Source organism: Heterocephalus glaber, unplaced genomic scaffold (genome assembly GCF_053883595.1).
Source record: "Heterocephalus glaber isolate CG9 unplaced genomic scaffold, H.glaber_assembly_v1.0 deba00001503, whole genome shotgun sequence".
NCBI classification, from domain to species: Eukaryota; Metazoa; Chordata; class Mammalia; order Rodentia; family Bathyergidae; genus Heterocephalus; species Heterocephalus glaber.
In genome coordinates this window covers 686151-704745 of record NW_028258323.1, presented here as the reverse complement: position 1 = coordinate 704745, position 18595 = coordinate 686151, and the positions used below count along the sequence as shown (strand labels likewise).

General features: G+C 39.1%; 2 protein-coding genes across 3 annotated transcripts in view; both read right to left on the bottom strand.

The window, feature by feature from the left end:
* Window positions 1–18595, bottom strand: part of Arhgap24 (Rho GTPase activating protein 24) — a 400876-nt gene that overhangs the window by 178533 nt on the left and 203748 nt on the right. The window lies entirely within an intron of this gene.
* Window positions 3130–18595, bottom strand: part of LOC101711674 (lipid transport auxiliary protein 1-like) — a 219126-nt gene continuing 203660 nt past the window's right edge. The window contains exons 3-5 of the mRNA XM_087185945.1: window positions 9076–9168; window positions 7172–8037; window positions 3130–7098 (exon numbers count right to left, since the gene is read on the bottom strand). Coding sequence (XP_087042071.1) covers window positions 6511–7098; window positions 7172–7579 — 996 coding nt within the window. The 5' untranslated portion in view covers window positions 7580–8037; window positions 9076–9168 and the 3' untranslated portion in view covers window positions 3130–6510. The remainder of the gene's footprint in view (window positions 7099–7171; window positions 8038–9075; window positions 9169–18595) is intronic.

Below are 18595 nucleotides of genomic sequence, written 5' to 3'. Positions count from 1 at the left end.
ATCATTAATGCTTTGGGAATGTGAAAACAGAAATTCACAGGTGATAAGGGTTTCCTTAAGAATGGCTAGTGTTGGGAATTCCCCAGCAAGTCTATCTAACTGAGAACCCTTTGATCCTTTCATTTCAATGGACTACCCACCAAATAATTCTTCAAACTACATATTTAATCGTTTTAAATCTGATCATCTTGATTCTTTCTATTTAAAACAAAAGCACTATCATTATTTATTCATTACTTATAAGCAAGCTTCTTCTCTGGACTTGTGTTTAACTCCTAAATATTTTGCTGCTTCCCTGATGTCACACTTTGATAGAGATGAGTACCTAAAAAAGTCATTTCTTAACTCAAAACTCTATGAATGCTAAAACTGGTGAACATCCTTTGAATCAGAATCAGCATATTTGTATAGTTTCAAGTTACCTCCTCTCAAATATTTACTGACTAGAAAGGGAAAAACAATAACTTCACAGTGGAGAATCCTTGCAGTACCACTTAGCCAAGTAATCAAAGCTAGAATCACCAATAATACATATTGACATCACGTACCTCCTGAATGATCCAATTTCAAGGGTGTGTCCTCGCTGTGTTGTCATTTCTCAATACATAAACTCAGTCTAATCATGAGAAAGTAAAAGACAAACCCAAATTCAGGGATAGTCTATGAAATCATAGGCTACTAATCAAAAGTCCCAAAGCCATGAAAGATAAGGAAAGAGAGGAATTGCTTCATATTAGAAGAGTAAAGAGACATAAAGACTAAATGCAGCATGGAATCTTGGGTTGTACCCTGGAATGCAAAAAGTAAAAATTTGGTGAAAACTGAATAATTTCTGTGATGCAGTTTGTAATATTGTATCAAGATTAATCCTTTATTTTGTTAATAACCTCAAGGTCGTATGAGGTAGTAACTCTGAGGAACCTTGGTGAAGTGTATATAGGGACTCTGGTGTACTACCTACCTTTACAACTCTTCCATAAGTTTCAAATTTTCTCAAAATTTTAAATACTTAAAAAGTATCCTTTGAATATTTCTCTTTTGGTTTATTACCTAATATTATTTATTTTGTTGCTCAGTTATTCTCCCTTTGGCCATAATTTTATTATGAATTTGATAATTCTACTGTGGTTTTCAAAGATGTTATCTTTAGGGGAAATTGAGTAAAGACTACAGAACAATCTGTGTCTGTAGTTGTGCTGTCTTTAGTTGTACTGGCTGCCTGGATGTCCTCAGTCAATTGAAAATACCTCCCTTTCACGGTTATTTTGACTTTGAGGAAGAGCCAGAAGTCACATGGTGCCTGATGTAGTGAATAAGGTGGATGAAAACACAATGTCATGTTTTCATGAGCCCTGCCCTTTCCATTGGATGGCACTAGACAGCAGCATTCACTGTAGTTTTGATCACACCTCATAAAGACACTCATGAAAGAGGGCTTCCAGAACTGCTGCAGAAAGTGGCAAGAATGATGGGAAAAGTGCATTCAAAGTGAAGTGGAGCAATTTTGAGGGGGATTATGGCTTTGTGTTTTTACTGTAATGCCCTTTTAAAATCTAAACACACCATATTTTTTAGTAAGTCCTGGGATATTTGAAACCTCCATTCCAAGGTAAAATTATTTCAGAATAAAGTTGGAGAAATTAATAGTTAAAAATACAAATTGAGACAGATTCCTGAAAAAGAATTAAGAAACTAAAAGTCGGTTCCTTTTCAATTTTTTTTTTGTTTGTGCCCTGCTTGAAGTGTGGTCATGCTTCTGAGGCTCACACTTTGTTCTCATGTACATGACTGCACTTCAAGTGCAGATTTTAGTTTCTAAACATCATCTTTTAAAATAAGCATAATGAGAGCTCCACAAGAGATCTTTGGTTCCAGGGCTGGAGTAGGGAACCTGGATCATCTGGTGTTTCAGATTACAGGAATTTCCTTTAAAATGAACAAACAACCAACAATGAACAGTGGAGTATTGAAATGGCATATAAACCAACCTGAAAGAACTCTCAACAACCAAAGAGAGAATAACTGAACAACAAAATAAATAATATTAGTTAATAAACCAAAAGAATAAAATTAAACCCCAATAGTTCACATAAGCATGAATAAATGACTGCATATTTTAAAAAAGTGAGGTAGAAGTTAGAGTTCTTCTTTATAGGTAATTTCATTTAAGAAATATTCAAAGGTTAAGAAATATAGAAATGAAAACACACTTAGAACTTCACAATAATAATTACAGCAGAGAAAAAAATGTATCTATGAATGCTAAAATTGGTGGACATCCTTTGAAGAATGCCAGGAGCTGGGGCTGGGGAGAGGGCATGACTATAAGGGAGTGCCATGAGGGAGTTTGTTGGGGACATTGGAATAGTTCTGCACCTTGATTATTGTAGTAGTTGCACAAATTTAGTACATGTGATAAAATTTTGCAGAACTATACCTCTTCCCTCTCATCCCCTCATCCTCAAATGACTGCATGCAAAAATTGGTAAAGCCCCAAATAGGATAATGGTTTAGTTAGCAGCATTGTATAAATATTTGACAATTTTATTATATTTCTTTTCAATTTTTTATATCTTCATAAAGAGCAAAAAATAATTATCAATAATTAGTATTATAAAAAACAAAAAGCAAATGAGTGTTTATACTATGACAGTAGTGCCTCAGTTCACAAACTTGATTCTTTCCAAAATTCTGGTCACAAACCAAGTTGGAAGAGAACTGAATCAAATTCAATGGCTAGATTCAATGTTGGCCTTATGGGGAAATTTGATTCTAAAAGCCGAAAATGTTTTAATAATAGTAGGCTCAGAAAGAGCACTTATCATGAAGCTGTTTATATTAATCTGAAACACTTCGTAAAATAGTAGCAATAAAGTTCATAATAATGACAAGACAAACAAAACCAATAAAAGTAATTATTAAAAACATACAAATAAGGAGAAAAGAAAGAATGAATCCTATGGTGCTCAACTAAAATTGGAGATATTAATATGTGAAAATTTTTAAATATATATATACTGAGAATTGCGTATAAATAGATGCATCCACAAGTACATACATACATATATTTTGTAGCTGTTCACACTGAGACAAGTACAAAGTGTGCCCTCTCCCCAACCCCAGCTCCTGGCAGTTATAGCTCAGCTGTTTAATTCTACCATTTTAAGAATTTTACCTAAAAAGGAATCTTTCTATAGGTTGCAATTTGAGATAGGGTTTTCATTCAGCATAATACTTTGGGTTCCATCCAAAATTTCTTTACCAGTATGTCAGTAGTTTCTTCCTTTGTATTGCTGAGTTGTATGAAATGACACAGGTGTACCATTATTGTGAAGAGAAAATGGTTAGTTAATAGTTTCTCTCATGGAAAAAAATTACATCTCCAAAGTTTTGATTCTGTTTTAACAGAAATCCAGTGTTCAAAACAAATTCTAATCATATTTCTTATTTCTTGTTATTGTCTGTTTGTTTTAGTAATAAACTCAAGGTTTTTGGCTAAACTAGAGAGTTTTTCATTTCACTTGTACTTCAAAGACCTTGTAGAAAATGATAGAAAAAATAAAGCTCAGATTGATCTGAAGACACATCTTCAAGGCATGTAATAAATTCTTTGGTGTTGCTGATTCAGCTAACTTTGAACCATTCCCTTTACTCTGGTAATAGTGCGATGAGGTTGAGAATGGATGCATTATATCACAGGAGGTGCCAAATAATATCACATCCCTCGGGTATACAGGAGACAGGGATGGCACGAGACACAAGCCTGGCTCCTTAGCATCAACAAAACTCAGTTCTGGGATTTGTGTCTCAATTGGCAAGAGGAGAACTTCTGCTGCTGAATTCATTCAAACACAACATGGAACCCGGTAACCTAAAAGAAAACAGTACTGAGAAGTAGAGAAAAAGCAAATCCTGCTGACATCATTTGAATCTTCGGATCTGGCCACTTCCGTTCTAGCTCTTGATGTTTGATTATAAAAATGCACATTGTGCCTTTAACAATTTTCCTTCTCCATCTGGCACCACGGTAATCAATGTTGGCAGAGGGTGTAAGAGATGCTGCCTAAGGGGATGGGATTTCAGAGCTGGGGCCCTCTGCACCAGGTCTTCACATGTGGCTTCTCCTCCAGGCTCCCCCTCCTGCATTCACAGCATGGCTTTCTTCATGCCCAGCTCCTCCAGCACCCACATCTGTTCAGCATTTGGCATCTGCAGTGCACAGTGACCAAAGCATTCAAGCAACTCCCCCGATCCCTCCTCTGCCATCTAAGGCAGGGTGGTAGACCCCCAGGAGTATCTATGGTACCCTAGACGGCTCATTTCCTAAATTCCAGGGAGGGAGGCTTCCAGAAAGTTCTATGGCCTAAGCAGACAGTGACTTCTAGGCTTTCCAGTAGGCCAAGGCCTCGCCCTCCCCACTGAGGCCTGGCTTTCAGCATGGCCATGCGATCATCCTTTGTGCTCAGTCTCCCTGTAGCAGCCCAGGCTGCTCCTGGGATCTGTTCTTCCTATATTCTCTTTACTTCTACTGGCCAATCCTCTGATACTCTAATCCATTGTTATAATTAATAATTCTTTATCTCCAACTTTCTCTGTTCCAATTACTATGTAGTTTCTTCTGATTAGACCCAGATTGGTACGTCATGCCTGAGGGCTGAGCTTCCCTTGGAAGGCTGTTTTATGATCTAATAAATTCCATTTTTTGCTGAATTTGGCTAGAGTTAGGCTTTCGTAACTGGAACTTGAAAAGTTCTGATACAGCTAAGATTTATAAAATTAATAAGGAGGTACTACAGAGAAAAAATTAGAAAGCCCTGCAAGTATATATTTTAAATAAACTTAAGATTCAGACTCTATTAACACAAATTTAAAATCAAGCATCCTGTCTCTCAGCTACACAGGGACAGTATGACAGCACTGACATTTTACACAGCACAGCTTACCACATGCAGGGAAAATCTTCCCAGGGAATTGACATTAATCACTTGTTGATGACGAGTCAGTATAAACAAGTTAATATGAAACACTTAACACACATATTGATCCAGATATCACCAAGACAAACTCGTGTGAATAGGTGAGGACAGAGTCAATATAAAATATAGATAGCCCAGTAAAATACAATGAGTCGAATTCTCATTGCAAAGAAACAATGACAGTTAATTTTAGTTTGAGTTTTATGTTTTTACCATTATTTATATGTGTATACAAGTTGATTCTCAGCTGCTTTTCCCCCATCATGTTAACTGAAAATATCTCTCTTATTTTAGGAATAGGGCTAAATCATGTAGTTAAATTAAAAATGCAAAATAAGACCATCTTAAAGATTCCTAAAAAGTGTTCTTTCTTTTTTCTTTTCCTTTGGTACCGGGATCAAACTCAGGACCTTGGACTTGCAAGGCAGGTGCCGGAACCACTGAGCTAAATCCCCTGCCATATGCTTTTTCAACATTTCATTTCATTAAATAACTAATTTATAAAGTCAAACCATTCCATTGGCTAATTAGGGGAAACCACGGCTTCACACGGATTCCTATCTTGGCACAGATTATGCCAGGTTTGTTTTTTAAAGACAGGGTCTCACTATACAGTTCGGGCTGCCCTGAACTCACTATGTAGTCCAGGCTGGCTCTGAACTTGCAGCAATCCTCCTGCCTCAGCCTCCTGAGTGCTGGGACTGCAGGTGTGCACCACACCTGGTCTACGCCAGGTCTTAGAACATTCTTATTTGACAAGAGAACTGAATGAGAGCAGGAGGGCAGATCCTGGCTCATCAGGAAAGTTGTGTTGTTACAACATGCCCTGGTGTACAATGCAGCACCAGGATAAAGTGCTCCACACGACCCGCTTCCTTACCCCTCTCCCCACCAGTTGTCTTCTTTTTTTGGTACCAGGGATTGAACTCGGGTCCTTGCACTTGTGAGACAGGTGGGATAAATCCCCGGCCTCGTCGGCTTTGTTTTGAAGTCACTTTTTTTGTGTGTGTGGCTCAAGCTGGCCTTGAGTTTGCTATGTAGCCAAGGCTGCCCTTGAACTAAAGTCCTCCTGCCTGACTCCTGCCTGCTGGGTCACAGGTGTGAGCCACCACACCTGGCACCCTATCTGCTTTCACCACCAAGCAGTGACCCTAAGACACCCTAAAGCCAAACAGTTCCCTCAACTGAGTATGACAGGGTAGATGTGGAAGATGCCTCACCTCAATGTTCACCTTTGAGATTAAGCAGCCTGGAACAGGGTGGGTAAACTCTGACCAAAAATATGGGAAAAATTTTAAGATAGGTCTGACAAAAATCTACTAAGAATGCCATCTGAATTTAAATCCGCAAAAAAGTGCTATTGTGGGAAAATTAAGTCTCAGCTAATGTTCTGAAAATGCCATAAGGAAAGGTGGGGTGAGCCTCAGGAATGGGGCTCTGGCTGCTGAGCCACATGGCCCCCATGCCCCCATGCAGGCCAACTTGCAGAGGGCACCGCCTGGCTCAGTCTGCAGCGAGTCCTCCCTCTGCCCCATCACAGAGTACTCTCCAGTGTGTTGTTGTCCTTGAAGCTCTTCAATTCCAGAAAGTGCTTGGCGCACTTGCCCTTCTGACTGGAGGGGAGGTATGTCACCTGGATGGTTGTAGGGGAGACCTCAGGGGACTGAGTCAGGTCTTTGGCTGCTGACTGGTGTCGCTGAGAGCTCCCAATTCGTGCTTTGACCACAGTGGCCAGCTCACTCAGGGCCTCCTGATAGCGCAGGTACTCACTTTGGCCAAAGACTCCTGTGCCATAGCAGACTGTCTCATAGCCATCCAGTAGGGTGTCGATGAGGGCCTTGTGCATACCCTTGAAAGGAGTGCTAGTGTTTTGCAGATCTAGCAAGTAGGAGTGGAAATTCTTGCCCATTAAGGAACGAGGATGCCGGCCTTCAGCATGAAATGGGATCTCAGAGGCACGGATGGCATCCAGAGTTTTTATACTATACAGATAGTTATAGCAACTTTGATTTCCCTGGGTTTCCAGCTGTAGCAGCCTTGTGTCATCATCTGCAAGGAGCTGTGCTTCATACTTGATATCCTGAACCCTGGATAGCCGAGTACCAATCTCCTCTTTCAAGTCATGAGTCTAAGTTCTTCAAACACAACACTTCCTTATTGCTTTTGGGCTAACTGTAATCACTTCCAATCTCATCCTTGGGGGCATTGTGTCCCACAGGGACGTGAGGTCCCCTTCTAGATTTCATTGCAAAGCGCATGATTTGCCTCTTTACAAAAATAAACAGCAGTACAAATACCAGGCTCCCGTAGGCCATCACCAGCACGACATTCACACCGGACAGCCAGTTACCGCTGGACGCCATGGGCTCCTCCCCGGGCAGAACTGCTCGGGGTCCCCGCTGCTTTGCATTGTCAGCCCAGGCTTCGCTGAATGAACGGCGCCTGGGCTCCCTGGAGCTCCCCGGGCATTTCCTTAAGGGGGAAGACCAAGTCAGACCCGGCCTGAAAACATGGGGGATGGGGGCGCTAGTAAAGGAGAACGACGCCTTCCCACTACCCCCCCCCCCCAAGTGACTAGGGCGGGCAGTGGCACCTGGGAGCATCGAGCGCGAAGATGCGAAACAACGCCAGTCCCTAAAAAGTGTTCTTAAATTGAGAAAATAACATACAAATAAACAGCCTTATCTCAGATCTGACTGCCAAAAAGTAGGAAAGACCACAGTAACTTGGATATGAGTATTTAATGATTATTACATATGTATAAAATTCCAGTTATGGTGATAAGCAGTGATATTCTACATGGAATCTGGCAATAAATTTAAATTGATACATATTTCAAATGTAAAGAGTTATTTATTGCTAAAATCCCCAAACAATGGAGTATCAACTCTGATTTGCTGGAATTTACAACCTATTGTCTTTCCAATAAACTGTCTTGACTTTTGGTGGCAGAAAAAGCAAGACCCGTTCACAAGCACTGGCTTTCCCCACCAACGAAGCATACCGGGAGGAGTCACCAGGCTGAAGGGTCTCGGTCCAAACTCTTATGTTTCTATAATTGCTAGAGAAAAAACAAGACCGTCAGATGTTAACGAGTTAATAACACTTCACTTCCTTATATCAGTTTTTCATTTTCAAAACTGGATAAGGGTCCAAGGCATTCTAATTTATAAGTCTTTCCACTAAAGTTTGGGGTCATGTAGGGGGTTGAAATGGATAGAGATTTGATAACTTTCCTGGCCAAAGTGTTATTTTAAAGAAGTGACAGGAATGAGTTTTCCCATTAGTATTTCTAATTTTTACCAATATTTAGAAGGAATCCATACAGTCTTATCTTACAAGTTATTTTGTGATGTTTTTAATGAAAGATTAAATTGATATATAAACTAAAGTTTTGAATGTTTCTAATTTGGTCTTTAGTAGTCTGAAACAGAAGAATTGGATATTGTTTTCTTCTCTTTTCAGCTGAGAATATATTGTTTGTCTCATCACTAAACATGACAGAAGCTTTGTATTTCTTTTTCCATAATTGTTCGTTGAGGCCACTTAATATAACAACAATGAAATGAGGGTTTGCATGGAGGAAAGAATGGGAAAATAAAATAAAAAGGCCTAGCAAAAATATCATCCAGGCCTTGTGGCCAATCAGAGCAACTGAAAAGGAACCTAGTTATCATTTAGTACTCAAGCTTTTAACTAGAATCATTGCATATGCAATTTCATTAGATTGCACAATAGTCTTGTAACTTGGGTTATTGCTCTTCCATGGAGAAAGAAGCTGAGGACCAAAATATTCCACAATTATGAATCTATTTCAAACTGTAAGTTTGTTGGAATCTACCACCTGTGGTTTTCCCGATAAACTGTGGTACCTTTCAGTAAGAGGAAAAGGAAGATGCAAAATAAAAGGCCATTAGGTGATTACAGTATGTTCTTGCTTCTAGGGTAACACTGATTCCCTTATGTGAACCTTGCATGAATTCTGTATTAATGTACACATCAATCCTGAGACAGATGACAATTTAAAAAATGTTAAAGAATGATAATCTGAAACATGGAATGGAAAATTTGTGGTGAGGAGTAACTTCCTAGTGGTTACCTGATGGAGATTCCTTGAAACTGGATATTATCTTCCTCCCTGGAAAAGATCTTTAGTTCACCATCGCTCCTTTGCTGCTGTTTAGGGGATAACCTGAGATGCATGAGGAGAGATCTTTGTTTTATCACTTACAGAATAACATCACAGGAGACCAGTGAGAGGAAACAGGTGTGGTCATGAATACAGGCTCAGTGTTGTGCATACAAAAAGTCACACAACTGAAACTTTCTAAAGAGTCGGCATTACTATTTTGAAGATGGAAAGATATTGGGGAAATGTAGGGAAAATCCTTCTTCCAGGGAATTAACACTAATTGCTAGCTGTGATCAAGTTAACATTAAACAGCTAATGCATTTATGTTGATCCAGAGACCACCAGGGTGAATGTGTGTGATTAGGTGACCACTAATTTAATACAAAATACACATATTTTACTGATTATACCACTGGCTTTCTAATGTGAAAATGATAGTGAAAACATCGGCAAAATAATCTTCAGTGGTGTATGGCATCTTTCTCTTCCACAGATTTATTATTTCAATGAAATGCAGATATTCTCTTGAGAAATATAAATTGCAATGTAAAAGATTCACACGGCTACCCTCAGTGGTCTGAAACAATTCTTAAAATTGTAACAGAAAATAGACTTTTGTTGAAAACAAACATAAAAAGATATTTCCCCTTAAAGTTTCAGATTGTAAACTCTATGATCTATGATATATATATTTAGACTGTCTGATTAAGCTATTGGGCATACCTTTCCCCCTGAGCAGGAAGAGTACTGTTCACAAAAGAAAACACCCCTTACAGAAGGTAACTTTTCTTAGTCACTATTTTGTACTATTAAATAATCTGAAATTCTTGATTGAAGCCTCAATAAATTCTCTTGGAAATCATCCTATTTATTCCCCTATTACTTATTCCTCCTTTTTTTTTTTTTTTACACTATGCATGTTTAGAATGAATTTTTTTTATTTTAAGAAGGCACTGCCTCTGGTGTGTGTATTCTGGGCAACTCCTAGTGTACTGGGAATAGTGGATTAATATGGAAGAGAGCACCATTGGAACTATTCATACTGTCTTTGCAATATACAGCTGCAACATTCTATTTTTATGACAGGAAATACCCTAATCTCATTTCCTCATTTATTTTACTTGGTATAAAAGAAGAGGTCTATATATACAAACCAAAAGAGATCATTTCAAACCTTTATTTAAAAATAAAATATGATGGAAGATTTTGGCAAGTGCCATAAATAAACTAAAAGAGGAAGGCTTGTCCTATCCTTTTTATATTCTGTGAAAAATAAAGTTTAAAATTTCCAGTAATCCCATTTTTATTTTTCTGGGCTATGTTTTGAGAACTTAGTAACCTCCTAGTCCCAATATTTTAACAACATGGCATACACCTCTAAGAAAATATCTTTTAAAATGTAGAAACATAAGACATATTTGATCTGTTTCCTTGATCATTCCTCATCACAAAAACTTATTGTAAATGAGCAATTTAAATTACTGCTGGCAGTTTCTTGAAATATACAGTTCGGGGATATTTCAGTCTCAAGTACGTGCTTTACACTTACTATTTAGGCAAATTTAAAGCAAATAAATTCTATACTACTTCTTATTCTTATAAGAAAAGGACAGTGGATGGCATATATCATAACATTTATGACCTCCTGCTAACAAAAAATTCCTTTAAAAATTTATTGGTGTTCTACAACGGGAGTTAACACTGCTTTAAAAAAATCTGTCAACTGTCTATCTTACTGTCTTTAATTTATGATACCAGGAAAATATTCCTCCATTTCAACAAGAATTTTTTCAATACTGAAAAACAATGGGTTCCCTGCACATGGTGACATTTTGAGCCTAATTAAATAATGACAAGATTAAAACAAGTCTAACTCTTAGCTGATGGGTGCGATTTGTTAATGTCCTTCAGTGATGCGTGGCAATGAGTTCTGACAGGGCTTCAAAGTGCACTATGATAAATCACCTTGATGATCTTGGATATCTACAACAGAAATGATACCAGGTCTTTGGGATCAGGTATTTCCTAAGAAAATAAAAGTGAGCTGTGATAGTCTGGGGAGGAACGACAGAAATATTTCCGGAATGAGTAGTGTTCTGGAATATTATCCATAAATGGCCATGAGATCTCTCCAAATGCCATTAAGGTGTGAAGTCTGTAGAGGGTTACTTCAGAGTACAGGGCTAACCCTTCTATTTACTCTCCATAGATTCATGGGAAAATCGTAATATTTATTTTTTTTAAAAGGAAGCATCTTTTGCATAGCAGTCAGCAATATTGTATATTGCAAGGCAGCCAAAGAGAAGATTTTGAATATTCACACTACAAAGAAATGATAAATATTTGAAGTGATAGATGTGCTTAATACAGGTGCACATGTATCAAAATACCACACTGCACTCCATAACTATTATAATTATGTTTCCATTAAAAATAAAATAAAACTTTAAAAGACGAGGCTCCTTGTGCAGAAGATGTAGTGCTGTGCTACTGCAGACGTGGAAAGCTGGATGCCTTCACTGTGACCAAAAGAAAATACTTTTCTAACATCTTATTCCTTCTTGAGTGCTACCCAGCATAAGTCTTTGATTCTTGGCTTTTTTCACTTGGAAGAATACTCAGTCTGCCCACTCAGTCTTAGCTTTGGTTCTACAGAAATCTGGACAAAAAGAAGAAGAACATGGAGAATAAAGGAGAGGAAGGAAAAAGAGAGAACCTGAGTTAGATTTCAGGGGAGAAACCCCACATGTTTTGAGGGTTCAGATAGGCTTTGGGGCCAATTGGAATGAGAGACAACTGGAATTTGGGGGAAGGATTGAGAGAATTTTGAGAGGTAAAGCAATAAGTTAAGAGTTGGGACATAGTTCAACATATTTCAAGGAACTTCAATGAATTTTTAAAATATAGTCACTAGACCATGTTTCTCTAAAGCAGTCTGTGCTGTAAGTAGACTCTGTGTGGCTTGGCTTGAACAGGTAACATACGATACTCTGTTTCCTTCCAAACCTTGGTTTTAGAATGTTCCTTCAGGACCAGCATATCTGAATTCTTTTACCCAGATAACCATGTCTTATCAGAAATACAGTTTTAAAAACTGTCAAAGCTTTAGATTTTTATTGGAGCATGATGTTAAATTCTTCTATACGATGGTTTCAAGTTTATTTTAAAATTTTGGATCACAGACAAAGTACAATCACCATCACATTCATTCCTGTTCTTAATTTTCAAATGTCATTATTATTTGCAGTGTTGTATTATATTTGTTCTTTACATAGATATGAAATGAATTTTTCAATATCTTTTGTAGCTCCCTATAGCATCAGCTTGACCCTACAGCTGAACTAACAAGTGCAATTCTCTTCCTTACACTGGTCCTCGACATTTCTGACTTATGTCACTTGTCCAGTGTGGCTCAGCAAAGGCCTCAGCTCACCACAGCCACTCAAGACCCAAATACAGTGGTGCCTCGATTCATGATCTTAATTCATTTCATGATTCTGGTCGTAACTGAATTACAAGCATGTACCCCAGAAACAAATTCTGCGACCAGAATCGCAGACAGAATTAAGTTTGTGAACCGAGGTACCACTGTATGCACTTCTACACCCTCAGAACAGGGGAAAGAGTACAGAATGACCCAAACTGGGACACCTGAAACTTCTACCCAGAACTCAAACACATTACTTCATTGTCCAGTCGCCAAAGCCAAGTTACGTGGCCAGGAAGAACTTCAAAGGAGGAAAACTATAATCCTCTCATATGCCTGGGGACCAGAGGGCTGGAAATATTTGGGGAACACAATTCATAACAATCACAGCATTTTAACACATATAATGCTCCTTCTGGGTTCATTTCTCAAAGCCTATCCATTAACTAGAGAACAATATTTCATATTAGTGTCTCCTACCTTTACCTTTAAATATATCTTCCTTCTGTACCGGAATATGTCACAGCAGCAGAATTGAAAACACTGAATACATGGATGGTAAGGCCATTATGACAAAATATTTAAGAGGCCTGCATTGATTCCCAAAATGTGGACATTCAGTTCTAATCCTACCTACGTTTTCAGACAATTGGTCTTACACATTATTTCACGCAGTTCCTTCCTTCCTATGACTTCTCCTTCCTTAGGGGGTGGTGAATGTTAAGCACACACCAGGGTTTTGTCCTGCATTGTGATCTTGATGTGGTGTATGAACCTGCTATTTGTGCTGTAGAAACCTACTTATGGGTTTTAGTAATAACAAATGTTTACTGATCAATGGTTAAATTCCCACTACATTTATTTTAGGCCAGGTTTTCATTTTTTCCGATTAGTTCACCAAGAGCAGAATCATATGTAAAACAGTCACTCGAAACTTGGCTGAAAATGAAAGCCTGGTGCCTGGAAGAATGCTCACTCACTATTCCCTAGACTAACATATTTCTCAGTGAAGACAAGAACATATACTGCAGCCGGGGAAAATCTGGAGGACTAGAGCGCTTGAAAATACCATTTATACAACATCAAACTGGAGCCCAATGTAAATCTTTCCCATATGTGATGGCTGCTTGCTGCCCAACTTCCAGTTCTAAAAGAGACACTGTAAATATTTCAAATTCTCCTTTGTAATTTCTACCAAAAGCCTGCAGCTGACTTCATGCTGGCAGTTGAAAGAACAATTTCCTAATAGACTAGAAGGAGAGATATTTCATTCTGGAAAGAGCAAAAAGAGAAAATGTTACATTTCAGGTATGAATCAATACCATCTTCATATCTCAGAAGAGGCCTACATTACAATAAAAATAAATTGCCCTTAAAATTGTGAATATGATATAACTGAAGACAGTCAAAACACAATCAACCTTGAATTCTGAATTGCACTATAAAACTCTCAATGGTTTGGTCTAGGATATAGCTATGTTGACCATTTTCAAACCAAATGAAGACAGAAAGTGTGAAAAAGAATGATGTTTTTCCACTCTTACATGTGGAGAAAGAGGTGGTCTGAGAGCTGTAATATCTCTCAGACATAGGTAGTAGGTGTGATCCGATTAGTAAATTGTCCAATTTCCCAAGGCATTTATGTGACTTAAAGTAGTGCTTCTCTAAGTGTGGTCCACAGACCACCTGCATCATAATCACCTGGAGTTATGGATATCCTGGGGCTCCTCTATCATATTATCTCAGTCAGATGCTCTGAGCAGTGGCCCAGAAATTTGCACTTGAAGTTCTTCATGTTATATCTGAACCTACTAAAAATTCTAATTCATGGAGACTTACATTGAGACATGACAATAGAAAAATATATACAAAATCAGGGAACTGGGAAACAAGCCAGAAAGTCAGGCAGTGAAAAATAAAATATTCTTTCATAGATCCTAAAGACAGGATGTGTGAGCACCCAGAAGTATTAGAAAAAGAAATACCATATGGAGGGGTGAATGAAGCTTCTCTGGGGAACCCTGCTTGTCTTCCAGGCAGGGGCAATCATCTCCAGCATCAGCTTTCACAGGGCAGGCACAGGAAAGGCTGCTGTTGACTTTCTGTTCCCCTGAGGCTTTCTGGTCAGTTATCGTGAGTATCAGACGCCTAGGACAAGCCTGGCCCTGTGGAACACCTGGGCCTCTCTGATTATCAATGTCCAGAGTTAGCTTCTTTCTGCTATCATTTGGTTTTCATTGCTAATTCAGCTTTAATTCTACTCTGTAGGATCAGATTCGGGGCTCTCCTATCATAAGTTGAATTTCTGCTTTTTTGCAGTCTTAGTTTTGATTATCTTACATCCAATACCCTGTTGTTGGTGAACCTTTCTTGCTTACCACCTTTCTGAATAACAGTCCTATCTTTGAACTGCAGCCAATCTGCTGCCAGATTTCTCCAGGGCGCTTTGTCTATTCAGTACTGCCTGTTCTTGGATTCCTATGGAGATTCTATCCCATCCCTGGGAATGCATCTTGCGATACCTCAATGTGTTTACCAACCAAGAAGCTCTCTAAACCTAAAGTGTTTGGGGGTCTCTGTGAGGTTCCATTCCACGGATGTGATTGATTAGATTATTCAACCTCCAGCCCTTTTCACTTCTCAGGAGGTGGTGGGGAAAGGGCTGAGAGTTCCACCCTCTCTAATGTCTTGATCTTTCTGGAGAGCAGCCCCATGCCTGAAGCTACTTAAGGGACCCAGCCACCACCATCTTCCCAGCACACAAAAGACAATATGGTGGTGCATACTTTTATTCTAGCTACTTTGGAGGCTGATGCAGGAAAAGCTCTGCTAGCCTGGGCAATTTAGTGAGATACTGTCTTAAAATAAAATAATAAAAAGGTTGGTATGTATAAGATAATATATAGAGAGAAAGCTTGCCTAGCAGGCATAAGGCCCAGGGTTCAATTCCTTGTACCACAATTAATTAATTAATTAATTAAAAGCTAGATGCCAAGAACCTGGAGCAGAACTCAGATATATACTTCTTGTTATGCCACACCCTGAGAAAACCAGAAGCAAATTTTCCTTTTTGTTCTTGATCTCCATAGAGCCCATAGCTTAGAGCAGATGTTTTGGACACCTGACCTGTGATTTAAGAAATTGGGTAAAGATTGCTCATTACCAATGTGAACTGGCTTTATAAGACCCTTGTAGCCAAGTGACAATCCTTTTGTTTGTTTGTTTATTCCGGTACCAGGAATCAAACTCATGACCTGGCATTTGCGAGGCAGGCTCGGAGCCTCTGAGCTAAATCCTCCACCATCCTTTTGAGCAGTATACAGAATTTCAGCATTAACTTGTACTGCTTATAATAGGTGAGAAGCAGAAAGATAATAGATATTTAACGTCCTGAGAAATCTGACTTTGAATGAAATGAAAATGAAATTCTGAAGCCCTATTAAGCAGCCTAAAGTGAAGATTCTTCCATAAGATTAGTCTTTTAATTCCCTGATTTCTCACTTGTATGCTGTAGGGCAAATCCTTTGTGTTTCTAGGCTTGGAATCCCTCAACGCCAAAGGAAAACAAGTACACTTTAGACTTTTGATAATACTATAAGCCATTACTTTGACAGCTGGATTTTCTACAATAAAATAGGTTGCTAAAACTAATTGGTTTAAGTTAAAATATGATTTATTGTTGGAGTATATACATCAGGTATATAAACTATAACTTCCTTATTCTATACTGGCAGTTGACTGTAGCTTAGTCTAGGGCCCAATTTCTTGGGCATCCTCTGATATCATGGACATACAGGATTCTGTCCTGGAGTGGGGGAGATGTAGCTCATAGTCATCATTTCCAAACATTTGGGCATCTCTGGGAGGCCAATTTTGCTTCCCTGTATGATGCTGGAGACAAATCCACAGAGCCTGGGCTAGGTCCTCCATGTTCTGCCTCCTGTGCTTCCCCAGGTCAGTCTCCCCCTGTTCCTTCTGGGCCCCTCTAGGCTGGAGGGATGGCCTGGGGACACCACCAAGCTGCACTGGACACGTCTGTCTGTCTGTCTATCTGGATGTCCCTCTCTGATCACCCAGATCCATGTGTGGCACCAAGGAATGGTGTGTATTTTGCAGCCTCCATGCTCTAATGCAAAGTGACTCAGGCTTCCTCCTTCTTACATTCTCCTGCTGTGGTCCGGTTTCAAGCTCTGTCCCATCTGTGCTTTGTTCACGTAGAACATGGAGCTCAGACCCAGGATCCCATCATGCCTCACACCTCTGACTCTCTGGGACTCCTCTTTGTGTCTCTCTTTGTCCTCAACATTATGGGAATCATTACCTGCTTGCAGAGAAGGAATATAGATCTGGTTTATTTCTTTTTTGCCATTGTAGTTAAAATTGAAACTTCTGTTTTTGGTGGTACTGAAGATTGAAACCAGGGTCTGTTAGGACAGAGCTACATGCCCCCACCCTTTTTAAAAAATTTTGAGACAAAGTCTTTCTAAGTCACTGAATAGGCTGGACTCGAACTTGGGATCCTCCTGCCTCAGCCTCTCAGAGCGCTGGGATCATAGATGTGCACTACCACAGGCACCTGTAATTTAAACTTTAAACCTCAAGGGATTATGAAGTTAGCTTTGTGAAACCCAAAAGCTGTCACAAACAAAAATAACTAACAATATCCTAAACTCAAAACCTACTGCAAATAAAAACCCCAAAACTATTTATCTGACTTATGCCTTTTCTTAAGCAAAATTTTTCATCAAAGGAATGAAATTTGAGCAAAACCAAATGCAAAGGGCTCAACCATGAGTTAGCATCTCAAAATATTTTTTGAATATCAACATGAAGTCTAAGTCTCCGTCATATGAAGGGATGGCTGAAAACTCCAGTAAGTTATGAGGTCTAGGAGTTAAGGAACGTTTAATGAGATACAGGAAGTGTCATCTGGTTTATTATAGTCTAAATAAACAAGAAATGAAATGTACTTAGAGCAGAGCTCTGGAACATCCTACCAAAAAGGAAAAGAAGCAGGCTCATGTCTCCTTGCCTGTGTCCTTTTACTTCCCATTGACTAGCTGAGACATGCAATATGAAGGCTGGACCATCCTGTAACACTGTAAAAAGACCTCGTGTGAGGTACGTGATCATTTGTAAAAGCAAGGTGAAAGTAATATCGAGCCTCAGAATTAGAGTTTCACCTAACCTTATGTCACTTAACCTAGCTTAGACATTTTGGGTCAATTGAAATAAGTTGAGGCTTAATTACAGGTTCTTTTTTTTTCTATTTTATTTGCAGTACATGTTTCCTCTCCCTGTGGGGAGTTGGTCACGCACACGACACCTCTGCATTCTTTTTTCATCCCTCTCCCCTCCCCACATTCTTTCATCTCAAAGAGCCCATCCAACTTCCCTACTGCATGATTATACAATTTGGATTTATAAGTAATTAAAGAGCTGCTTGAGGAAGTGTACTCTTTGATTCTGTGAAAGAGCCAAAGTTCTCTGACTGCAGTAACTGAAGAGGTCTCTGGGAGAAGCACTGTGCCAGACGCCAGCGATGGCCTTTAAGAAACCCACACGAAATGCAGACAGAACCGGTCCACGTATTTACCCAAAGTCAAATCAGCCTATGACTCTGGAATAAAATTTTAGTCAAATAATATTCCTAGCCTATGAAGACTGTCACCGCGAGAGCACTGCTGGCAGAGGCAGCACACAGCCTACTCTCCTGCTGCTCCCCTGCCTTGCTCTGTCATGCTAAGGTTCAGTGACAACAAGTAAAGATGCCCACATACAGGCATTGAATAAAGAAAAGCGCTTATTTTCATCATAAGTTTGTCATCGCTAAAAGGAAGAAATACTCAGTTTTAATTTTCTTGCTCCTCTCTCTTAAAAAAAAAATAAGGTGGGGGAAAAGGAGATGTCTTATGTCAAAATAGAATGTGTTCTTTGGAGCTGAGATAGAACAAATAGATGGGAGGTGCACACAGAACCTCGGTTGGCACATGGGAGGCCTGGATATGACATGGTAGCCATCATTGGTACCTATATTTCATGTGAGAAAGCTGATTTAGA